Source organism: Phyllostomus discolor, chromosome 6 (assembly GCF_004126475.2).
Source record: "Phyllostomus discolor isolate MPI-MPIP mPhyDis1 chromosome 6, mPhyDis1.pri.v3, whole genome shotgun sequence".
NCBI classification, from domain to species: Eukaryota; Metazoa; Chordata; class Mammalia; order Chiroptera; family Phyllostomidae; genus Phyllostomus; species Phyllostomus discolor.
This window is the reverse complement of record NC_040908.2, coordinates 14,698,616-14,720,721: the sequence shown is the minus strand read 5'-3', so window position 1 is coordinate 14,720,721 and position 22,106 is coordinate 14,698,616. Positions and strand designations below refer to the sequence as shown.

Genomic DNA, 22,106 nt, shown 5'->3' with positions numbered 1-22,106 from the left:
TCTCGCAGGCCCCCAGCTGGAGACCTGGCCCGCAATCCAGACAGGTGCCCTGCCCGGGAATCGAACCAGCGACCTCTCGGTTCGGTGGCTGGTATTCAATCCGAGTCACCACAGCCAGGGCTTTATTTTCTTTTGTCGTAAAAGGCTCTCTCATACTCTCTACTCACATAAGCTTCACAAAAGCCTGGCCAGGTACTCGATACGCTCAAAACTAGTCAACTGTAACCGAACCGAGTACGGCGAGGTTTGCGAAGCCTGAGGGCGCGGTGGGAAGAGAGGGGGCTGGCACACTGGAGGACAGGCTGGAAGCACCGGGTCCCACACAAAATAGCTTCGGAAAAACACGAGAGAGGGCCGGGTGCGGGAGCAAAGGAGAACAGCGGGTAACAGATACCGGCGACAAGCCGCCCGCGGGGTCGCGAGAGACGGCCTGCAGCCGTTGGTGGGCGTGACCGCGCCAGTCTCGCGGGAGCGGCCGTTGGGCGGGCCGTTGTCCCCGCGGGTGGAGCGAGTTGCTAAGGAAATGACTGCCAGCAGCGCCGGGCCGCGCCGCGCCGCGCCGGCCGGGCGGGGTCTGGAGAGGCGCCGTTTCCGCTTCCGCTCCCTCTCCACAGCAGCCCCGTTACCGCCTCCTGGCCGGCCTCGCGCCTTTCACCGGCACCTTGCGTCGCCGCGCCGCCTGGCCCGCTACTGCCACGCGCGCCCCCGGGGCTCCCGGCTACGGCGCCGGCTCGGGTCGCGCTCCGCTCGCCTGCCCCTGAGGCCGCCGGCTAGCCGCCGCCATGGGTGCCTACCTTTCCCAGCCCAACACGGTGAAATGCTCCGGGGACGGGGTCGGCGCACCACGCCTGCCGCTACCCTACGGCTTCTCCGCCATGCAAGGCTGGCGTGTCTCTATGGAGGTGACGCGGGAGGGATTCGTAGCTTGGTCGCTGGAGGGCGGGAACCCGATGGAGAAAAAGGGAGCAGGGGGATGGGGTCGTCCCCGGGGAAGGGTCCGAATCGAGAGCCTGAGTCCGCAGCGGCAGTTTGGGGGTGGGGGGCGCATCACCGAGAGCGGGGCGGGGGCCGAAGGGGAGCTGCCGGTGCTTGGGGACGCTGTGCTGGTGGCCAGCTTGGTGGTGAGGTCTTTGCCATGTGGAGAGAAGCATCTTCCGCCAACTGACCGCCGTCTCCCCGTGCCTTCGCGCCATCCTCTCGTGCCAACACGGCTCTCCAGGCTCATAAACGGTGTGAGGTTTAGTGTGGGAGTAAAGATGAAAAGAGGGACTATTTGTTCATTTACTTTTGCGAGGAAGAGGCTAGTGTATGTGAATGACTGTACTTTAGATATTTAAATATGTATATATGTATGTGCGAGGCCCCTTTGGGCGAGGAGTTTGACAGTGAAAGGAAGCCCCGGCAAACAGTCTGTTTCAAGTTCTTAACACTTAGTTGCCCTGCGCACCGCATGTTAATTTCAGAGGCTCGACGTGACCTCCAAGAATTGTCACCGTGTATCCTCCTCAGGACCTTTTACGGCGTTTGGGAAACTTGAATTATGTCCATCAGTATTACTCTTTTTTTTTTAAATTATGCTTGATAGTTTTGTCTCAACTGGGATTTTTCGAAAACTTCATTGTCATTTGCCTGTGCTTGTAGTTTAGTCTCCTTGATTTACAGTCATTTCATAATTTTTTTTTCTTAACCTACAGAGAACGGATTTTCTCTTCTAGAAAACTTCATTCTGAGTAAAGGGGGGAAAGTCTGGGTGTAAAGGAGTACCATTGGGTGAAATGGATTTGAAATTACAAAGGAGCACAGGGAAACTAGGGTAGGAAGGGAAGGGAGAAAGACCTGTGTAAGATGTGTCTTTGTGATGATTATAGTGAGATCTAGGCAGGGGGCTCAGGAAATGCTTTAATTATGTCTGGGATTGAAGGTTTATCCGCTTACTAGGTGGGCTTCAGGTAACAGCCGAATACTGTCTCCCTTGGGAATTTCTTCAAATCCCTCGCTCCTCCCTGTGGTTAGCTCTGGAATGACAGTATAAACTTAAAGGTTTGTTCTCAGACTCAATTATTATACCCGCAGCAGACTTGAAACCGTTCTGTCTTTAGGTGTAAATGTCAAGATTGGAGGGAATCCTATAGTTCATCTTATTTATAGGATTGGCCAAAAAGTTCCTTTGTTTTTTCCCCCGTAAGATGACTCTACTGCACTTAGTTGTCTTTAACTTCATTGGAAACAATTTAGTTAGATTGTATTGTGACAGCTGTCACATCAGCGTGCATTTAAAAAACTTATCAAATTGGTGAATTTTTGTGTAGCCATTTTAATATTGAAGATGGAAGAAAATATGCAACATTGTGGGCATATTATGCTTTATTATTTCAAGAAAGGTAAAAACAACTGAAATGCAGAAAAAGATTTGTGCAGTGTATAGGGAAGGTGCTGTGACTGATCGAACATGTCAAAAGTGGTTGTGAAGTTTTGTTCTGGAGATTTCTAGCTCTATAGTCAGATAGACCAGTTGAAGTTGATAGCGATCAAATTAATACATTGAGAACATTCAACATTATAACAAATGGGAGATAGCCAAAATACTAAAAAATCCAAATCAATAAAGTTATTGGTGAAAGTGAAAAATGTCTCTTTTATTTTAGGGACAAAACTAAACAGACCTTTTGGCCAACCCAGTAGTTTAGCTCCTGCATTTTACAGCTCAGAAGTTGAGGCCCCGGATGAAATAGTCAAAGATACATTTATCATCTATGTCAACCTGAAGTATAACGTTCATATTTTCCTGTGGTGCACAGTACTGAGCTTACTGAGTGCTTGGTGCATGTAGTTATCTGACTGGCAGAAATAACTGGATATAATTTCAAAAGAAAAGCACTTATGTAAGGCTAGGGTTTGGGTTATTTGGGAGTTTGGTGGTTGCATTTCTATGGCCTTCTCTATTAATGTAAGATTTGAGGTGACTTTAGGTTTCTCATTCCATATTTTCCATTTTCCTCTCTGCTGTGGTTTTTCCATTGTTTAGTACTCTTCTTTCTTGTTTTCTTTATGAATTTGATATTCAGTTTTCCAAGTCATTGGCCCAGTAATTCTTGCTGTTTGCTTCTTTGCAGGGCATTTCCTTTATTTTTGGTTTCTCCTTGGTAATTAGAAAATGACCTTTTTTTCCTCAGGGGCTGTTTGGTTTGTAGAGATTTTGTTAGACTATTCCTTAGATCCTAATCTTCCTTTTGGGAGATAACCACTTAGGTTTTAAAATCCTCCCTGTTTTTGCTGTAACTTACCTTTTTTTGAATAGCTAAATATACCTAATCAGATCCTCTCCAGGTCCTATTTGGGATCCTTTTCTCCTTCCTTGGTACTTTTCCCTTTGGTTTTGTTCTTTATTTCTCCCTAAAGTATAACACAATTTTCTTTGGTATGGCAAGGCAGTAAGTATGACTTCTGGCCTCTTGAGTTAATCTTAGTTTTTCACAAAATCTACCTCCGATGCCACCGATTAAGTCTATTGACCTTGTTTGCTTGGTCCTAATGATTCAGTTGAAGTTAGTTTACCATACCAATACACATTACAAAGGTTGCTAAAATCCTAACTCATAGATTCACCTGGAGAGAGTACTGTTTCACCCCTTTTCTTGAGGCACGGATGGCAATTGTTAATAGCCGGCATTTTACACTTTCTGCCTCTCTTTAGCCCCTCTTCATCAGGGTGTTTTGAGGAGGAGTAATCAAAATACCACAGTTGGTGTTACCTTCCTTTCTTCCTACTCTCTGGCTTGGAGGGATCCTCAAGTTGGTAGAGGTATTATGTATTCTGGAGATTAAGAGGTAGGCTGTGCAGTGGTTCCTTGAGAAATGTGTGTGGAAAGGCTCTGATTTTTTGGTGACTAATGAGAAGTCCAGCCTGAAATATAGTCTACAAGGGACAAAGGCACTTGTAGTTTTTGGTTGTGAGGTTCTCTGAAAGTGACCAAATTGCTTTCTGTGGGGTGTTAGGATTTCTTAAAACGTTTGTACTAATTATTTTTGCTCTTTTTTAAAGGCAGTATCAATACCTAGAGTATAACTTTGAGTAGGCTATTTGTTCACTGCTGGTTATTAACAGTCATGGAGGGTCATCTAGAATTGAATGTAAATAATGTTGAGTAGAGAATTCTTTAGATATCTGCATGACAGTTTAATTGTATTAATGGGCAAAAATATAAAATAAGCCACCTTACGCATGCTGTGGGGTTCCACTTGAGAGAGGGCATCTGAGACTGAAGGACATTTATGTCTGATCCTGAGATTAGTGTCTCATTTCTAGCTTAAAGCACTCTTTACTTATTGAACCAGGTTAGAATTCCTTTGTCTAGGATGCAGGTGAGCAACTATTATAGGGCATGCTTTTCATTTCATTAGCATGCAGTAGTACCTCTTCTTCACAGTTCAAAGATAGTATGAAATGATGTCAAAGTTCTGCCTATAAATATGGAGAAATTGTTTTCTACTATACTGTTCCTTTATAACTTCTCAAGTGACTGGTTTGGGGTACAATCAGAACTTATTCCTCAAGGTGGCAAGAATAGTTTACATGAATTATTTGTATTGCCCAGCCTCCTAGCAGTTGTTACTACTACTTCTCATCCCTGATCCTCTTTGGGGTTATCATCTTGGAATTATACTTTGAGAGGTAAGAACTTGATTTTGAGTGTAGAAATTTAACAGATTTGATCAGTAGCTCACCTCATTTTAAGATGCTATCCACCTGGCTGGTGTAGCTCAGTGGATTGAGCGCGGGCTGGGAACCAAAGTGTCCCAGGTTCAATTCCTAGCCAGGGTACATTCCTGGGTTGCAGGCCATAACCCCCAGCAACCGCACATTGATGTCTCTCTCTCTCTCTCTCTCCCTCCCTCCTTCCCTTCCCTCTCTAAAAATAAATAAATAAAATCTTAAAAAAAAAAGATGCTATCCAAATTATGCTTTCTGGGAAGCACAAACTTTAGAACTGAATTTAATCTGGGTCAAAGATGAAGTATATCAACTTTTAATGATACATAGTATTTGAAAATGTATATACAGGTCACTTTTTAAATAACATTGAGATATAATTCACATATCATATACATTTTTTAAAAGATTTTATTTATTTATTTTTAGAGAGAGGGGAAGAGAGGGAGAGAAACATCAATGTGTGGTTGCTGTTCATGCACCCCCTACTGGCCCTGCAACCCAAGCGTATGCCCTGACTGGGAATCGAACCGGTGACCCTTTGGTTCACAGGTTGGAGCCACACCAGCCAGGGCCACGTGCCATATACATTGAAAGTGTACATTTCAGTGGTTAATTTTTTCAGAGTTCTGTAACCATCACCACTATCAATTTTTGAACATTTTCATAACCCCCAAAAGAAACCTTGTAACCATTACAAAGTTACTCCTTATCCTCCCTCCTCTAATCTGGCAAGCACTAGTTTACATTATGTCTATTGATTTGCCTACTCTGAACATTTCATATAAGTGGAATTATACGTCACTTTTTTTTAATATGAAATTAATCCTCTTTATTTCTGGCAAGAATGAACAAAACAAGACTTGTTCTTTTCCATGCACCATCATATTTGTCTTGAACTCAACCTCATGATGTAAGGAAACTTATAGATGAGAGAATATGTTTGAATATTTTCTAAACATTTTTAACCAGAAAATATTGAAGCCTGAATTCATTTTAGGTCCTGTCGACTTTAGTGCTGCTTCTCAACTAGGGCATCACAGAAGTCTTAAAATACTGGAATGTTGTAAGATGCATCTCTATGAACATTGAGGAATAAGATTACCTATTAAAAATTGGATTATTTTCTTTGTTTTTTATTTTCACCAATAACTTTATTGATTTGGATATTTTGAGTACGTTGGCTATCTCCTGCTATTGGCTTCCAGGGAATAGAGTACAGGGGTGCTCCTAAGTAGCTTTCACTTTTTATGTCTTTTTTTTACTAATCATGGTATTATTAAGGGTTATCCATGTATCATTAATCAGTACCAAATACCTTTTTATGGCTGAATAATACAATACAATATGCCATTTTGTGGTCATTTTGTTTATCCATTAGTTGATACGATGCTGTGAACACTGATGTACAAGTTTTTGTGTCTCAATAAGTTTTTATTTCTCTGGAGTATACAGTATACAGTATATACCTAGGAGTGGAATTGTTGGTTCATGTAATAACTCCATGTTTAACATTTTGAGGAACTATTTTCCAAAGTGATTCTACCAAAAGTGCCAGTTTCTCCACATCCTCCTTGCACTTGTTATTGTCTGTCTTTTATTACAGTGTATGTGAAATGGTATGTCATTGTGGTTTTGGTTGTATTTCCCTGATGGCTAATAATGTTTGAGCACCTCTTGTTGTGCTTATTGGCCATTTATATATCTTTGGGGCAGTGTCTCTTCAGATCCTTTGTCCATTTTTAATTGGATTGTCTTTTTTTCTTTTTACTGAGATTGAGTCCTTTCTATATTCTGGGTATAAGTCCCTTATCAGGTAGGATTTGCAAGTATTTTCTCCCACTCTGCCTTTCTGCTTTCTTGTTGAAGTCCAGTTTATCAAGATTTTTATAGTTTTAGTTTTTACATTTAAGTCCGTGATCCATTTTGAGTTACTTTTTGTGTATGGTGTAAGGAAGGGATCCAACTTCATACTTTGGCATGTGGATATCTAGTTATCTCAACACCATTTGTTAAAAAGCCTCTTTCCCCTTAGAGAAATTATCTTGACATCACTGTTGAATGTCAGTGGACCATAAATATGAGGGTTTATTATGCCATTCCATTGATCTGTATACCTATTGTTATGCCAGTACCAAGTTGTCTTGGTTGCTATAGTTTTGTGGTAAGTTTTCAAATGAGGAAGGAGATACATATGCGTATCTTCCAACTTTGCTCTTTTACTTGTTTCTTCTTTTCTGGGTCCCTTGCATTTCCACATGGATTTTAGGATCAGTTTGTTAATTTCTGTACAAAAGGCACCTGTGATTTTGATAGGGGTTGTTTGTGCTAATCTGTAGATCATTTGAGGAGTATTACTACTTTAACATTATTAAGTCTGTAGTTTTGTTATGGTATCTGTCTGGTTTTGGTATCAGCATAATACTAGCCTCATAGAATTAATTGGGAAGTGTTGTCTCCTCTTCTGTATTTTGAAAGACTTTATGAAGAATTGGTATCCTGTCTTTAGACACTTGGTAGAATTCACCAGTGAAGCCATCTGAGACTGGGCTTTACTTTGGTATGATTGTGAAGGATCTCTTGGAGGCGGTGAGACTAACTGGACTCTAAGGAAAGAGTATAACAGACAAATGAGGTAGAGGAAAATGGGAGAAGAAAAAGTATTAGAAGAAGGGATAGGAGGAGGGGCTCTGAGGCAGACATGCTTACTGTGCTGGGCTGGGGTGGTCAGTATTGAGTTCTTTTGAGGAATAGTTATGAGACAGAAGAGATTAGGTTATAGAAATGAGTAGGAGTGGTGTTGCGTGCCTTAAGTTTCCAGTAGCTTGTAGGGAATAAGTCTTATATGCAGTTGAATCCACTGAAGGTTCCAGCAATAAAATGTCATATTAGGAAGATTAATTTGGCAGTTGAATGTATGCAGGTTGGATTCCAAGGGGCAGGGGGTAGAGACAGGAGAGAAGTTAAACTACTAAGAGTCAAGTAATTCAGGAACAGAGTTGCTAAGGAAAACTCAGCAGAACTTGGTGATGGAAGGTGGAAGACAGCCAGGTAATGAAGGAGGACCGGTAATAGGTGTTGCCTGGGAGAGTTAAGATTTCTTTGACAGAAATAAGACCTGTAGAGGAAGCTCTGATTTTTTGGAGACTGCCGAGTTCCTGTTACATATGTTAAGTTTGAGGTAGAGAGGGGACATCTGATAGTAATAGGCATTTGCAGTATAGAACTAAAGTTCTTCACAGAACCCAAGAGAACTTTTAAAAAAACGGATGTGGTTTGTACTGTTTGCTTATATACAATGGCTGGGGTGAATGGAGCCTGCAAAATAGCTCTTTGGATTGTTATTAAGGTTTTTGTCTGCTTTTGAAGTAAGATCTTGGAAGAGAAGGGTTTGAAGATAAGGAGTTTAAGCAGAAATGTTATACTAGAAAGACGGGAAACACTGCTTTTGAGGCAGAGTGAAGGAGAAATTTTGAGGTAGAATAGGGAAGATGTGGTTAATGTATTGGGGTCAATGGAGAATACAGAAAAAATGGTAAATGTAGTAGTGACCACAATTAACATGATTTCATGACATCTTATGACTGCAAGGCTTAGTGGCTCTGACTCAGGGGTAAAGAAAGCAGTTGGTCAGGTTGTACAAGGTTGGATGAGGTCTTCTAGCTTGCTGAGAGACAGTGTTGAAATACTTGAGTCTGGCTCAGAAAGGGACGCAGAGAAAGAAAGGCAAGGCCAAAGGTAGGGAGGCTGTGATCAATGATGTAAAAGGGGGATTTGAAGTGCTTGGAGAAGGTAGAACAATTCCAGGTGATAATACAGATTCAAAACGCCTCACTAAGAAGTGGAGGAGAAGGGAATGTGGAGTAGTTAGTTCTAGGAAATGAGACCTCAAGGCATAAGATGAATCTTTACAGAGGGCGTTCCTCTTTGAGAATAAGCAGAGAAGAAAAATGTGAGCCAGGTGTTACATTTCACAGCAGAATATACATATTTATATGTTAAATTCCAGTTTACAAAGGACTCTGACATGTTTAGCATCATCCTCACAATAGTCCTGTGATGATATGGGCAAGGTAGATTTTCTTATTCCGTTTCATAGACAATGAAATTAAGGCAAGAGATGGCTGGTCAGAGATCATGTAGTATGTGGTAGCATGGCTACTCAAGGCCATGGGTTTTAGTGTTGTCGTTATTATTCAGAATGGAATAATACTATTTATTGTACAAAAATTTTAAATGTAAAAAAAATAATTATTACCCAAAGTTTACTTTCCACTAAGTTTTAATATGTGATCTTCCAGACTTGTAGCATATATATACAGGTAATTTTTTTCCTTTTTATTACTTGATATACAGGGTCCAGCAGAAGTAATGCCTGCTTGAGTGTGGTTGGTAGGGTAATAATATGGGTGTCATAATTTATAGTTTTAATTTGAACATTTCACCTAAAATATCATATGGTGTGCTTGAGTGTGATACTGTTATGTTGCAGACTTATATGCTTATGATTTTGTAATAAAAAGGGGGCATTATTTGTGCCAGACCCTGTATTATGAACTCATTTCCACATTTATTTGCATTCACCATTTCTAGCAGCTGCCTATCTTCCATTGTAAGGATGTACCATTTGTAATATAATCTATTCATGGAAATTTAGATGGCTATGATTGTTTTATTATAAATAATGCTGTAATGAACATTCTTATACATATCTTTATACCCTTGTCTTATTGCTTCTGTAAAATAAACTTTTAGAAGTCAGATTATTAAAGGGCATGTACATTTAGAATTTTGATACATGTTACCAAATTGTCTTCTAGGATAGCTATACTCATTTATATTCCTGTTGATAAGGATATGAGAATGTGATTTTACTTTACTCTTACCACCACTCTGTATTTTTAATCTTTTTCATCCTAATTGCAGAAAAGGATATTTTCCTGTTTTTAATTTCATCCTTTTGATTGCTATCGAAGTTAAATATTTTCTCATGTGTTCAGTGAGGCTAGATCTTCTGCTTCAAGATCATATGCTCTTTTGAGGAACAGATGAAGTCTACAGATGTTTTAAGTAGAGGTGTGAGTTCAAACGAGATGGTACAGCTGTGATCTGGAGTCGCATTGCAAGACAGAGAAAGACCAGTTGATTCTCTTGTTCCACTGGGGAGGAGTGGGCAGGAAGCCTGCTCCTCCCTCCCCTACCAAAAAGTGGATTTGGTGGGACAAGTTTCTCAAATTTTAGTAATACATTTTAAAAATGCATAATTTACTTTTGAAAAAGCTAAACATTCCTGTGGTTCAGTCTCACTTCCATCCCTCTACACTCTTGTGCCCTCCCATAGTTAACTGCTTTTAATTTGTTTTACGTGTATCCTTGTAGTATTACAATGTGGAAAGATACATTCCTGTGCTTCCTCTTCTTAGAAAGCAGCTTACTAAATATATCACTGTGCAGTTTGCTTTATTTGACAAAATACCTTGGAGATCTTCCATGGATTTTTTTTTTTTTTTAAGGAAAGCAATACTGTGGAACTCCAGTATTTACTAAAATGATTTTTTTCATTTTATTGATTTCTTTTTAGAGAGGGGGGAAGAGAGAGGGAGAAAGAGAGGAAGAGAAGTGTCGATTTGTTGCCTGTTGCATGCCCCCAACTGGGGACCTGGCCTGCAACCCAGGCTTGTGCCCTGACTGGGAATCGAACTGGTGACCTTTTGGTTCACAGTCTGGCACATAATCCACTGAGCCACACCAGCCAAGGCTAAAATAATTTTAATTTAATGTTACTGGAATGTGTACAAATACAAAACTGCATATAAATTTCATGCCAACAAACCACACTACAAAAACAACAGAATTAATATCAACATTAACATGACGAACCATTTTTGTGGAAGCTAATTAGACACAGCATGATTTACGTAGTGATTACCGAGGTAGTTTTTTTCTTTCTTTTTTTTTTAATCCTCACCTGAGGACACTTTTTCATTGCTTATAGAGAGAGAGAGGAAGGGAGAGAGAAGCATTAATGAGAGAGGGAAGCATCACCAGGTTGCCTCCCATGTGTACCAGGACTGGGAATTGAACCCACAACCTAGGTATATGTCCTGACCGGGGAATTGAGCCCACAACCTTTTGGTTATGGGACCACACTCCAACCAACTGAGCTATACTGGCCAGGGCCCGAGGTACAGTTTCTAATGGGTTTAGTGTGCCTGTACTACACTGCGGCCTGTGCTGATTCAGTACTCCCACTGCTTTTCTGTAATTCAATCTAGTCCTCCTTTTTTCTACCTTTTATTTATTGCATATCACTACCATCTCTCTATATGAATTGTACCATCATTCTGTATGATTTACCCATTTATTGTGTTTAGTTTGTATATCCCTTACTAGAATGTGAGTTTTTTAATGAAGTGCGGGGGTTTATTTTATTCAGATATTTATCCTGAGCGCTCAGAACTCATCCTGGCACATAATGGATACTCAAATATTTGATGAATAAATGAACAGATGAATTCTTAAGCACATTAAAGTCTGAGAACTACTGGTAGAGGATGCTGGAGAAATAGACAATCATTAAAGCAGGCAAGAAGGTGTTGAGAATGGTGGTGAGAGGAGAAGGTGGCCCAGTGAGATAAGCCCTGGCTTAGAGGAAGGGGAGACCCTCATGGCTGGTGGTAGCGTGGTTGGAAGAGGGAGAAGGTGACCTTGGGTCTGTGGCACTGTCCAGACCCTGGGGATGTAAGAGGCATTTGGTAGTGACCACAGATAGGCCATCAAAGGCCATCCATGGCAGCCCATCAGATTTGGAGCACTTTTCTTCTAGAGACAGTCAGAGTGACATACAGAACTAGACATTTTTTGATGTTCTCCTTCCTTACCTTAAAATAACTTATTTTCTAGACTTTTATAGTGAAGGCATAGTCTTATTTCAGGGATAACCAAAGAACCATTGTACCCAGATTTCCTAACTATTAATAAAATTAGAAATTTTAAAATGTTAATGCTTAAAAGAAGATGGAGAACTGTTACTTAACACAAGGATAATCTATAAAAGTAAATAAATAGTTGATTAAAACCTTTTTGATTTTGGAATGCACCTGAGGGGAAGGTTGGGTTGTTTTCCAAGATGGGGCAGGGTAAGCCATGGCACACTTTTACCTAGGTCTGACCATCTTGGTTGAACTATGGCTTAACCTGGAATATTAATTTTAGGGGCTACAGAGCTTTGTTGTTAGAAGAATTTGATTAAGCCTAGCCTTCCAGCTGAAACGTTGGAGTGGCAAGACCATTATAAACTTCTTTTCGTGTGCTAGGAGGTCAGCGTCGAATGATATCTCAATTCTGAATGGGGGTAGGAGATAGGAAGGCTGATTATATGGGGCATTGTAAATTCCAGGTAACAAGTGCTAAACACAGCATAGTTTAATAACATTACTTGTTGGGAAGATACTCTTTTGTAAATATATCTTCTGCCTACTCTGAGGGTAACTTCTTGAATGAGTTTAAAACTTTGAAGGTGTTTAAATGGTGTTTTGGGTGGGCAGGACAGAGTATAAATGTATATAGTTCTACACATCTCTAGTGCTTTCACTCAGGCTGTTTTAGGATTCTCCTAGAGAACTTTTTAGGTTGGTAATGCCCTCCGGTCTCATTGTACTGTGTTCCCTAGCATTTTCTTCCTTGAAGTTCTGTGATTCATGAGTGGGTCTGGAAGTGACTTTAAAGATCCTTTATTCCAGTTATTTCATAGTTGCTACACACAGTTTGGATTTGTATCCGAAAAGGTCAGGTCTAGAGTTCCAGCAGCCAAACATTCTGCCATCTGGACTGAGCCCTCTTAGGCTGAGGCTGCTAGGTGGTGCAGCGGTGGTGCACCCACTGCAGAGGTGGTGACCTGATTCATCTCTCTTCTTTCCTTCCGCCTTCCTTTTGTTCCTCCCCTCCCTCCCTTACTCTTCTTCCTTTCTCCCTCCCCTGTATTCTTAGTTTATTGTTCCATCTTATTTGTAGGTCATGTAGGTCAGCTAGGGAAGGGTTAGTGAGATTGAGGTGTGAACACAATCCTCATGACTTGAGGTAGACAAAGAAGACTATCCTTTGACCTTGAGAAATGCTAATTATGCTTTTCTTTTTCCTAGGATGCTCACAATTGTATTCCTGAGCTGGACAGTGAGACGGCCATGTTTTCTGTCTACGATGGACATGGAGGTAACTTTAACAGATCATATTGGTAACATTCTAACACTCTGATTCCAGACTTTATAGGGCAAGAACAGGTCCTTTGTTCTTTTACTTTCCAAGGTTCCAGTCCTCAGATACCATTTCCTGTCTGGTGCTCTTTTTCTCTGTTCTACCATTCTTCCTTCCCCATAGGATATTGTATTGATTCATAATCTCACTAGGCCTAGTTGTAATCCAAGAAAGCCTCTTCCTACATTAGCATTTTTTTTCACTGAAAACTAAGTATGCAAGTAAAAACAAAAACAACACAAGGAATATATTAATATAGCCTCGAGAAAGGTGATGGTGAAGTCCATTTTCTGAGTCGGAACTTCTCAAACATTATCTTTTAAGTAGGTTTTGGTTGTGCTAAGATATTCATCTCTTCAGCCCATGGGGTTTACTCCAGTATGGCATATAGATAATACATTACTTTCAGTGCTCTGGGTGACCTTACATTTCTTCCAGGGGAGGAAGTTGCCTTGTATTGTGCCAAATATCTTCCTGATATCATCAAAGATCAGAAGGCCTACAAAGAAGGCAAGCTACAGAAGGTCTGTCTTCCCACAATGTTCACTCTTCACTTCTACAGGCTTTCACTTGTTTTCCAGTTCTTGGCTTTTCCTTTCTCACTGACACCTAGCTGCTTCTTAAAGAACCCTGTGCCTAAAATGAGCTTGTTCCCCCTTGGGCCTTTTTAGAGCTTCCTTATCATTCCCAGGTCTCTGAGCTATGTTTTATTTACATATGAGTGTCTCCGAGTGTGGCGGATCATACTCTAATTTGCACCTCATCCTTGTGACCAGGATTCTATATGGACAATTTATTTTATGCCTGCTGTACTTTTTCCTACACTGGCATCATACTGTTTTGCTTATATTCAGGCTTTGGAAGATGCCTTCTTGGCTATTGATGCCAAACTGACCACTGAGGAAGTCATTAAGGAGCTGGCACAGATGGCAGGGCGACCCACTGAGGATGAAGATGAAAAAGAAAAAGTAGCTGATGAAGATGATGGTGAGTGTGGCATCTCTTGTTTGAGAGGAAATTGACTTTTTTTAAAAGTACTGTTCTTTAGTGTAAATTATTTATGCATCAATTATAAGGGTAACAGGGACCTGGAGAGTTCCTTATATTAAAGAACTCTGTGTTCTCCTGCATTACATGTGATTATGAAAAGGAGAAAGAGAATTAACCTCTGTTGAGTGCCTAGTGTTATTGTTGTAAGCATTTTTATGTACATTATCTTTTGTCCCTGATGGGGTCTTCCTGGTTCCTATTAATGTTTATGTGACTTTTTTCAAGACTGGAGCTGTCATTATGCCCTGCATCCAGTCATTAAGCCTGGGCTGCACGCCTAGACTGGCACTGTGGGCTTCTGGGTCCTCAGTCAGAACAGGGTTTCCAACTTAGCAATAAAAACGAGAGGCGATAAGGAAAATATAGTAACTGCCGTTCCTTTGACTAAGAAGGGGGTGAAAGACAAAGGCCAAAGGACAGAAGCAGAGGGGTTTTTCTGAGACTTGATAAGTGAGAGGACCCTTAGGGGTAGGAAGTGGTGGGGAAGTTGGAACTCAGGCTATAAGGGCAGTGAGAGAGGGACTAATCCCCTGAGGAGTCTGGCATGGGGGCGCTGATTTAGCCTCTTACCTGCAGTGGACAATGAGGAGGCGGCACTGCTGCATGAAGAGGCTACCATGACTATTGAAGAGCTGCTGACACGCTACGGGCAGAACTGTCACAAGGGTGCTCCCCACAGCAAATCTGGAGCTGGGACAGGCGAGGAACCAGGGTCCCAGGGCCTCAATGGGGAGGCAGGATCTGAGGACCCATCTAGGGAATCTTCTTCAGAGGAAAATGGCCCCACAGCCAAGGCCCACACAGGCCTTTCCTCCAACTCGGAACGTACAGAGGCAGGCCAAGGTGGTGAGCCTGGCACTCCCACTGGTGAGGCTGGGCCTTCCTGTTCTTCAGCCTCCGACAAGCTGCCTCGAGTTGCTAAGTCCAAGTTCTTTGAGGACAGTGAGGATGAGTCAGATGAGGTGGAGGAGGAAGAGGAAGACAGCGAGGTAAGGGCCTGCAGGGGCACATAGTTGTTGAAGTTGCAGAGAGGGCTGCTACCACCCATAGCTTTTTGACATCATCCCCCAGGACCCACTGTATTCTGAACTTTTCTTGAATTCATTATCTCCACCAACACAGGCACCATTATCCCTCTTACCTCTTCCTTGGTTGGTAAATAGATCTAGTTCTGGCCTCTCAGAGTCTGTCTCCTAGAGAGAGAACAGGAAGATGGTAGTCACTACTTTGGGTATTTGGGTATTTCCTTTTCTGGGCAACTTACTTTCTGGTTCTGTTGCCTAGAAGGTGCTTTTGGCTGACAGTCCTGGCCTTCCCCAGGCCTTTCTGCTAGGGACTGCTGAGCCCAGTTTAGGATATTAAATAATACCCATCCTTTCCCCCAAATTTCTCACTGATCATATAATTGCATCTTTTAGTGTTTTGAGGACCTGTGTTCAGCAAGGCCTCTTTGTTTTGAGTAGGAGTTGGGGGAGCGGGGCAGGAGGTTATCCCAGTCTCAGTGGCCTGGGAACATCCCTCCGGCAGGAATGCAGTGAAGAAGAGGATGGCTACAGCAGTGAAGAAGCAGAGGAAGATGAGGATGACACCGAGGAGGCTGAAGAGGACGAGGAAGAAGAGGAGGAGATGATGGTCCCTGGGATGGAAGGCAAAGAGGAGGTGTGTGGGGAGGGGGAGCAGTAAATTTTGAAAAACCAAGAGGCAGGAGTGAATATCCTGATTTTGATTTTCAGAGAGGGGATCCCCTTGCTGTCCTAGCACTGAACTCATGGTCATGGGGGTATTTATTCTTCAAGGGGAACTAGGGTTTTGGGGTAGAATGGTCTCAGAAAAGGGAGGGGGCATGATACAGTGTCTGGAAAGACTATATCCATGCTCCTCCTGTGTGTTAAAACTCTCTTGGAGATCCTAGTGAGAGGAGGGAGCATAGGCAACTGGTCAGGGGTGCACTGGCGAGAAGCTCATGTCCAGAAGCTCCCATGATACTCCCTTTCTTCTCTTAAGCCTGGCTCTGACAGTGGTACAACAGCGGTGGTGGCTCTGATACGAGGGAAGCAGTTGATTGTAGCCAATGCAGGAGACTCTCGCTGTGTGGTGTCTGAGGCTGGCAAAGCTTTAGACATGTCCTATGACCACAAGCCGGAGGATGAAGTGGAACTAGCACGCATCAAGAATGCTGGTGGCAAGGTCACCATGGATGGGCGAGTCAACGGGGGCCTCAACCTCTCCAGAGCCATCGGTGAGGGCTTATGAACCATGGGAAAGACTTCTGGGGTCTTGTTCTCTGTTTCAGACTATGTAGTAGCAGCCTTTAATCTTCATTGCCCTTGTACCTTCCTAAGTATGTTTGTATCTACCACCTATATCCTTAAATGTCTCTCTGATCAGTAAGTTGGTTATCATTTCTGGATGATGAAAAGGCAACTTGAAGGCAAGTTAGCTCAACAACCTAAAGTCAGGGCTGAAACTAGAAAAACGAGAACTCAGTTCTCTTGTCTGCTAGATTATGGAAAGGCGTGGGAATGAAGAATGGCAAGGCTTCCAAGACAAGCCTGTGAGAAGTGCCCGAACTACTCATTAACAGACTATTCCTTTACTTCAGGAGACCACTTCTATAAGAGAAACAAGAACTTGCCACCTGAGGAACAGATGATTTCAGCCCTTCCTGACATCAAGGTGCTGACTCTCACTGATGACCACGAATTCATGGTCATTGCCTGTGATGGCATCTGGTGAGCACTGGCAGGATGCCTTAAAATTCCCTTTTCTCTGCAGCATTACTTTTTGTGTAGGGCTCTGAGCTGATTTGGCTTTATCATCCCTCGACTGACTGCATTTGGCACCTTCTCTCAAGCTGCTCTAGGAGCAGAACCTAGGCAGACAGCTTGGGGGTATCAGGACCCCCAAGCCTAAGGCAGAGCTGAGAACAAGCTCTGTGTTAATGTTGGCTCGGGCTGTCACTTCTGTCCACACTCCTCTACTCTGCTTTGGTGGGACTAAAGAAGATTTATTGTTTTTGATCTCAGGAATGTGATGAGCAGCCAGGAAGTTGTAGACTTTATTCAATCAAAGATTAGCCAGCGTGATGAAAATGGAAAGCTTCGGTTATTGTCATCCATTGTGGAAGAGGTGAGTCCCAGGGTGGAGGAGAGTGTCTGGTCCGCATAGCCAAGGTTTTCTCTGAGACCAGAGCCTGGGAGGATCATTCATTAGTGACAGAGGCCAGAACCTGACTAGAAAGTTGCACTTTCCCTCCTTCCCCTGATTTACCCGTTCACCTCATGGACTAGCAAATGGGCCATTCTGTAACACCTGTCGCCCATGTTCTTCTGCCACCTTGTCTGGCAGGGCCAGCTTTCTAGTGGGACTTTAGGCTTCCAGGACGGTGTTCAGACCCTGACGCTGTGCTACCCCACCCCCTTTGTAGCTGCTGGATCAGTGCCTGGCACCAGACACTTCTGGGGACGGTACAGGGTGTGACAACATGACCTGCATCATCATTTGCTTCAAGCCCCGGAACACAGCAGAGCTTCCGCCAGAGAGTGGCAAGCGGAAACTGGAGGAGGTGCTTTCTACTGAGGGGGCTGAAGAAAATGGCGACAGCGACAAGAAGAAGAAGGCCAGGCGGGACTAGTGGTGTTGGTTGTCCAGACCCCCGTCCCCCTAGACTGTTTTTTGAGCCCTCTGGACCTGAGACTGAGTTTTGTCTTTTTCCTTTAGCCTTAGCAGTGGTTGTGAGGTGTGCAGGGGAACTGGGTGGCTTCACTCAGCCCATTCCAAAGAGGGCTCTCCCTCCGCACGGCAGCCTGGGAGCCTCTGCTGTTCTCCCCAGCCTCCTCCTCGCTCCTCGGGGCTCGTCGGCGGTTCTGTGCCTGTGCTCTGTTGTGTTGGAGGGAAGGACTGGAGGTTCTGGTTTTTACTCTTGTGAACTTTATTTAAGGACATTCTTTTTTATTGGCGGCTCCATGGCCCCAGCCGCTTGCACCCGCTCTCTGTTGTACACTTTCAATCAACACTTTTTCAGACTAAAGGCCAAAACCTAATCACGCCCATGGTGTCCTTTTTTCTTTACTGCCGCCCTGTCTAGGTCACCAGGTTGCCTGGGCTTCAGACTTGACCCCATCAGTGGCATCTACCTAGCCTGTGTGTGTGTGTGTGCGCGCGCGCGCGCGCGTTTCACGTGCAAGCCTGTGTCAGGGGGAGACGGGGGCCCGGATATTTTAACTCCCTGAGTTGCCAGGCCACCTGGCGTCGCCGCTTGTCCTCCCGCTTGTCCTTGCCACCTCCTAGAGCCAGGAATAATTTCCTCGTTCCTCACGAAGGCAGTAGGACCTGCCAGGTGGCCCTTACGACGAAACCGGGACTGCACTTAATCCCTTTTCAGCCGGTTTCTACCTGTTCTCTGATTGGCTGTCCTAGTCTGCACGTCACAATCACTTCCTGGTCATTCTGTGAAAGCCTTGTTGCCTCTGCTGTCCGCGAACTACCCGTCCCATGAGGCTCTGCGGTAGCGGAAGCGGAAGCGAGTACGGTGGTACCAGCTGGTCTCCGTAGGGGGGGGTAGGGGGCTCCATGAATGGACGCGGCGTCGGCGGCGGGAGCGGCCTGAGCTGGGCGCCGGGGCCAGGGCCGGGGGCTGCCCGGGGCCCGCGCCACTGTATGGGCGTGGCCCGCGGGCCCTGAGGGGAAGGGCGGGCGGTGCACCAAATTGGGAGGGGCGGGGCCGGGCGGCCACAGGCCAGAAGAGCGTCGGGCTGGAGCCGGTCACGATGCCCCGAAGGAAGCAAAGCCACCCGCAGCCGGTGAAATGCGAGGGGGTCAAAGGTCAGGGGTCAGGGGACGCGATGGGGGGAGGAGCAGGCATGGGGTCAGTGGAGTGGGTTCAGGTCGGGGTGGAAGGGGACTCCTGAGGGATGGGGTAGGCGGTCTGGACTCCTAGCTTCCCATAGAGGTACTAAAGGGACCCGGGAGGGTCTGCAGGGCTGGGCAGTACAGTCCATGAGGTCAAGGGCCCCCGGGTGCGAATAATGGGTATGGATCCTGAGGGAAAATCTACAAGTCCACTCCCCTCTTCAGTGGATACAGAAGACTCCCTCGATGAAGGACCTGGGGCCCTAGTATTGGAGAGTGACTTGCTACTAGGCCAGGATCTGGAGTTTGAGGAGGAAGAGGAAGAGGAGGAAGGTGACGGCAACAGCGACCAGCTCATGGGCTTCGAGAGAGACTCTGAAGGTGGGTTTTGGGGACTGGGTCAAGGATTGGTGATACCTGGAATCCCAGCCCTTCAGGAGGCGGGGTGGGGTTTGATGCCAGTGAGCACAACACCGTTTCCTGCCACAAGCTACGGCTGGTTTAGGTTAGATTTGAGCTACATTTCTTCACATTCTTAACTGTCCACTCAGCCTCACCCCTTTGTTGAGGTGAAGTTCTGATCCGAAGGTGGTGTGAATACGACAGTGGACAAGTCACTGGCTAAAAGTATATGCCCTTTTTATAACCTTGTTTTGCTCCATAGGCCATCCCTTATGTGAATTTACTTCTGAGAGGTTCAGGGAAGCAACTTCTCATTCAAACTAGTACTTATCTCTACTATCCCTTTAACCTGCAGTATGAGATCCTTTTTATTGAGGTTTTAGCTCTACCCTCAAGTATCCCTCCACATTCCTCTCACCTGTGACCGTAGCATTACCCCATCCTAATTTACTGAAGGATGTTTTTTAGTCAGTGAAGGAACCCAGTAAAACAATCCATCCTTTAGGCTTAGAAGTGGTATTACATGCATTACTTTGTTTATACTTCCCTCCAAATTTCACCTCACTTTTGAGTGTTATTTTATAATTAGGTCTATACTAAAAGGGACATTCCTAATACAGAGTTTACAAAAAAGTCTCAGGCTTCTGCCTGGTGTATTTTTACTCTCCTAATCCTAAGAATCAGTTAATGACACTATTGGTTCACTTCAGTCTGTGGTCCACTGTGAGCCCTTCATCTTTTTCTTTTAAGTAGAGCTGGGCACAGCTCTGTCTTTACTAGGTTAGTCCAGGCTCGGCAGTAGACAATTCATAATTGACTTTTGGGATCGTCGAAGGGAAAAGAAAAGGAGGGCCAAGCAAATAGGAAGACCCCAAGTGAGAAAGGGCATTTTGGAGTCTGGTCCTGCCCAACACTGATGTCTCTTTTCATGTCTGCCTCACCAGGAGACTCTCTGGCACCCAGGCCTGGGCTTCCCTACGGGCTGAGCGACGACGAGTCTGGGGGTGGCCGGGCACTAAGTGCCGAGAGTGAAGTTGAGGAGCCAGCCAGGGGTCCAGGGGAGGCCAGGGGTGAGAGGCCAGGCCCAGCCTGCCAGCTGTGTGGGGGGCTGACAGGTGAGGGGCCGTGTTGTGGGTCAGGAGGGCCGGGTGGGGGGGCCCCGCTGCCCCCACGGCTACTATACTCATGCCGCCTCTGCGCCTTCGTGTCCCACTACTCGAGCCACCTGAAGCGGCACATGCAGACACACAGCGGGGAGAAGCCGTTCCGCTGTGGCCGCTGCCCCTACGCCTCAGCCCAGCTCGTCAACCTGACACGACATACCCGCACCCATACTGGCGAGAAGCCCTACCGCTGTCCCCACTGCCCCTTTGCCTGCAGCAGCCTGGGCAACCTGAGGCGGCATCAACGCACCCATGCAGGGCCCCCCACTCCTCCCTGCCCGACCTGTGGTTTCCGCTGCTGTGCTCCTCGTCCAACCAGGCCTCCCAGTCCCACAGAGCAGGAGGGGACAGTGCCCCGGCGACCTGAAGGTAAGATGCTGGGGACCAAAGAACCTGGTCCACAGGCAGGTGGCCCTAGGGGTGGGTATTTGGATTCACCGGGTCTCATTGTCCCCACAGATGCTCTGCTGCTTCCAGATTTGAGCCTCCATGTGCCGCCAGGTGGTGCCAGTTTCCTGCCGGACTGTGGGCAGCTGCGGGGTGAAGGGGAGAGCCTATGTGGGACTGGATCAGAACCACTGCCAGAGCTGCTGTTCCCTTGGACCTGTCGAAACTGTGGACAAGAGCTGGAGGAGGGGGAGGGTAGTAGGCTAGGAGCTGCCATGTGTGGGCGTTGCATACAAGGAGATGCTGGAGGAGGTGCTAGTGGGGGCCCCCAGGGACCCAGTGACAAAGGCTTTGCCTGTAGTCTCTGCCCCTTTGCCACTCACTATCCCAACCACCTGGCCCGGCACATGAAGACACACAGTGGCGAGAAGCCCTTTCGCTGTGCCCGCTGTCCCTATGCCTCTGCTCACCTGGATAACCTGAAACGGCACCAGCGTGTCCACACAGGAGAGAAGCCCTACAAGTGCCCCCTCTGTCCCTATGCCTGTGGCAACCTGGCCAACCTCAAGCGTCACGGTCGCATTCACTCTGGGGACAAACCTTTTCGGTGTAGCCTTTGCAACTACAGCTGCAACCAGAGCATGAACCTCAAACGCCACATGCTGCGGCACACAGGCGAGAAGCCCTTCCGCTGTGCCACCTGCGCCTATACCACAGGCCACTGGGACAACTACAAACGCCACCAGAAAGTGCATGGGCATGGTGGCACAGGAGGGCCTGGCCTCTCTGCCTCTGAGGGCTGGGCACCACCTCACAGCCCCACTTCTGTTTTGAGCTCTCGGGGTCCGACGGCCCTGGGCACCCCTGGTAGTCGGGCTGTCCATACAGACTCACCATGAACTAGGCTCTTCTCCCCCGGGGCCATATGGATTAGCCCTGACCTTCCTGTATGTTTTATAGATGGACCAGAAGTCACCTTCTTCCCCCGCTGGCCAGGGGCTCCACACAGACTAACCTAGGCACTATATGGACCAGCCCAAACTCCATAACTGGGGGGGCCCATATGGATGCGGGGTAGGGGGGGCCTTTCCTTGACTGACGCATTTCATTAGCTCAGCAAGAATGGCCCTGCATTCACCTCCACTGCTCCCAGGAGCTGTGGAAAAACTCGCTGGGGGACTGCCCAGCCTCCCACCTGTTTATTTAACTTATTTCAGCGCTTTATAATAAAGGAAACACTAACAAAGCCATGCCTATGCTGAATTGACAGTGGCAAGCACAACTCAGCC

General features: G+C 45.4%; 2 protein-coding genes across 5 annotated transcripts; both read left to right on the top strand.

Annotated features, from left to right (window-relative positions):
• Positions 1-604: 604 nt before the first annotated feature.
• Positions 605-18,062, top strand: PPM1G (protein phosphatase, Mg2+/Mn2+ dependent 1G). The gene is made up of 10 exons (XM_028515241.2): positions 605-902; positions 12,853-12,922; positions 13,403-13,488; positions 13,819-13,951; positions 14,591-15,003; positions 15,542-15,673; positions 16,019-16,253; positions 16,617-16,746; positions 17,041-17,143; positions 17,442-18,062. Exons 1-10 carry the CDS (start codon positions 783-785, stop codon positions 17,646-17,648), a joined length of 1,629 nt encoding a protein of 542 aa, XP_028371042.1. The 5' UTR covers positions 605-782; the 3' UTR covers positions 17,649-18,062.
• Positions 18,063-18,296: 234 nt separating this feature from the next.
• On the top strand, positions 18,297-22,067 carry ZNF513 (zinc finger protein 513). 4 transcript variants are annotated; one of them, XM_036027773.1, is made up of 4 exons: positions 18,297-18,548; positions 19,091-19,246; positions 20,212-20,799; positions 20,890-22,067. In XM_036027773.1, exons 1-4 carry the CDS (start codon positions 18,509-18,511, stop codon positions 21,714-21,716), a joined length of 1,611 nt encoding a protein of 536 aa, XP_035883666.1. In that variant the 5' UTR covers positions 18,297-18,508; the 3' UTR covers positions 21,717-22,067. The 4 variants fall into 4 exon arrangements, with proteins under 4 accessions (XP_035883666.1, XP_035883667.1, XP_028372622.1 ...); XM_036027774.1 differs by lacking the exon at positions 18,297-18,548 and adding an exon at positions 18,611-18,816; XM_028516821.2 differs by lacking the exon at positions 18,297-18,548 and adding an exon at positions 18,611-18,838.
• Positions 22,068-22,106: the final 39 nt, after the last annotated feature.

Bases quoted from the DNA above. Each gene is read 5' to 3' on its own strand.
- PPM1G (XM_028515241.2), top strand. From the start codon at position 783: ATGGGTGCCTACCTTTCCCAGCCCAACACGGTGAAATGCTCCGGGGAC. The intron at 16,254-16,616 runs GTGAGGGCTTAT...CCTTTACTTCAG, and splicing joins CAACCTCTCCAGAGCCATCG to GAGACCACTTCTATAAGAGA. The intron at 16,747-17,040 runs GTGAGCACTGGC...TTTTGATCTCAG, and splicing joins ATTGCCTGTGATGGCATCTG to GAATGTGATGAGCAGCCAGG.
- ZNF513 (XM_028516821.2), top strand. From the start codon at position 18,784: ATGCCCCGAAGGAAGCAAAGCCACCCGCAGCCGGTGAAATGCGAGGGG. The intron at 19,247-20,211 runs GTGGGTTTTGGG...CTGCCTCACCAG, and splicing joins CTTCGAGAGAGACTCTGAAG to GAGACTCTCTGGCACCCAGG. The intron at 20,800-20,889 runs GTAAGATGCTGG...TTGTCCCCACAG, and splicing joins AGTGCCCCGGCGACCTGAAG to ATGCTCTGCTGCTTCCAGAT.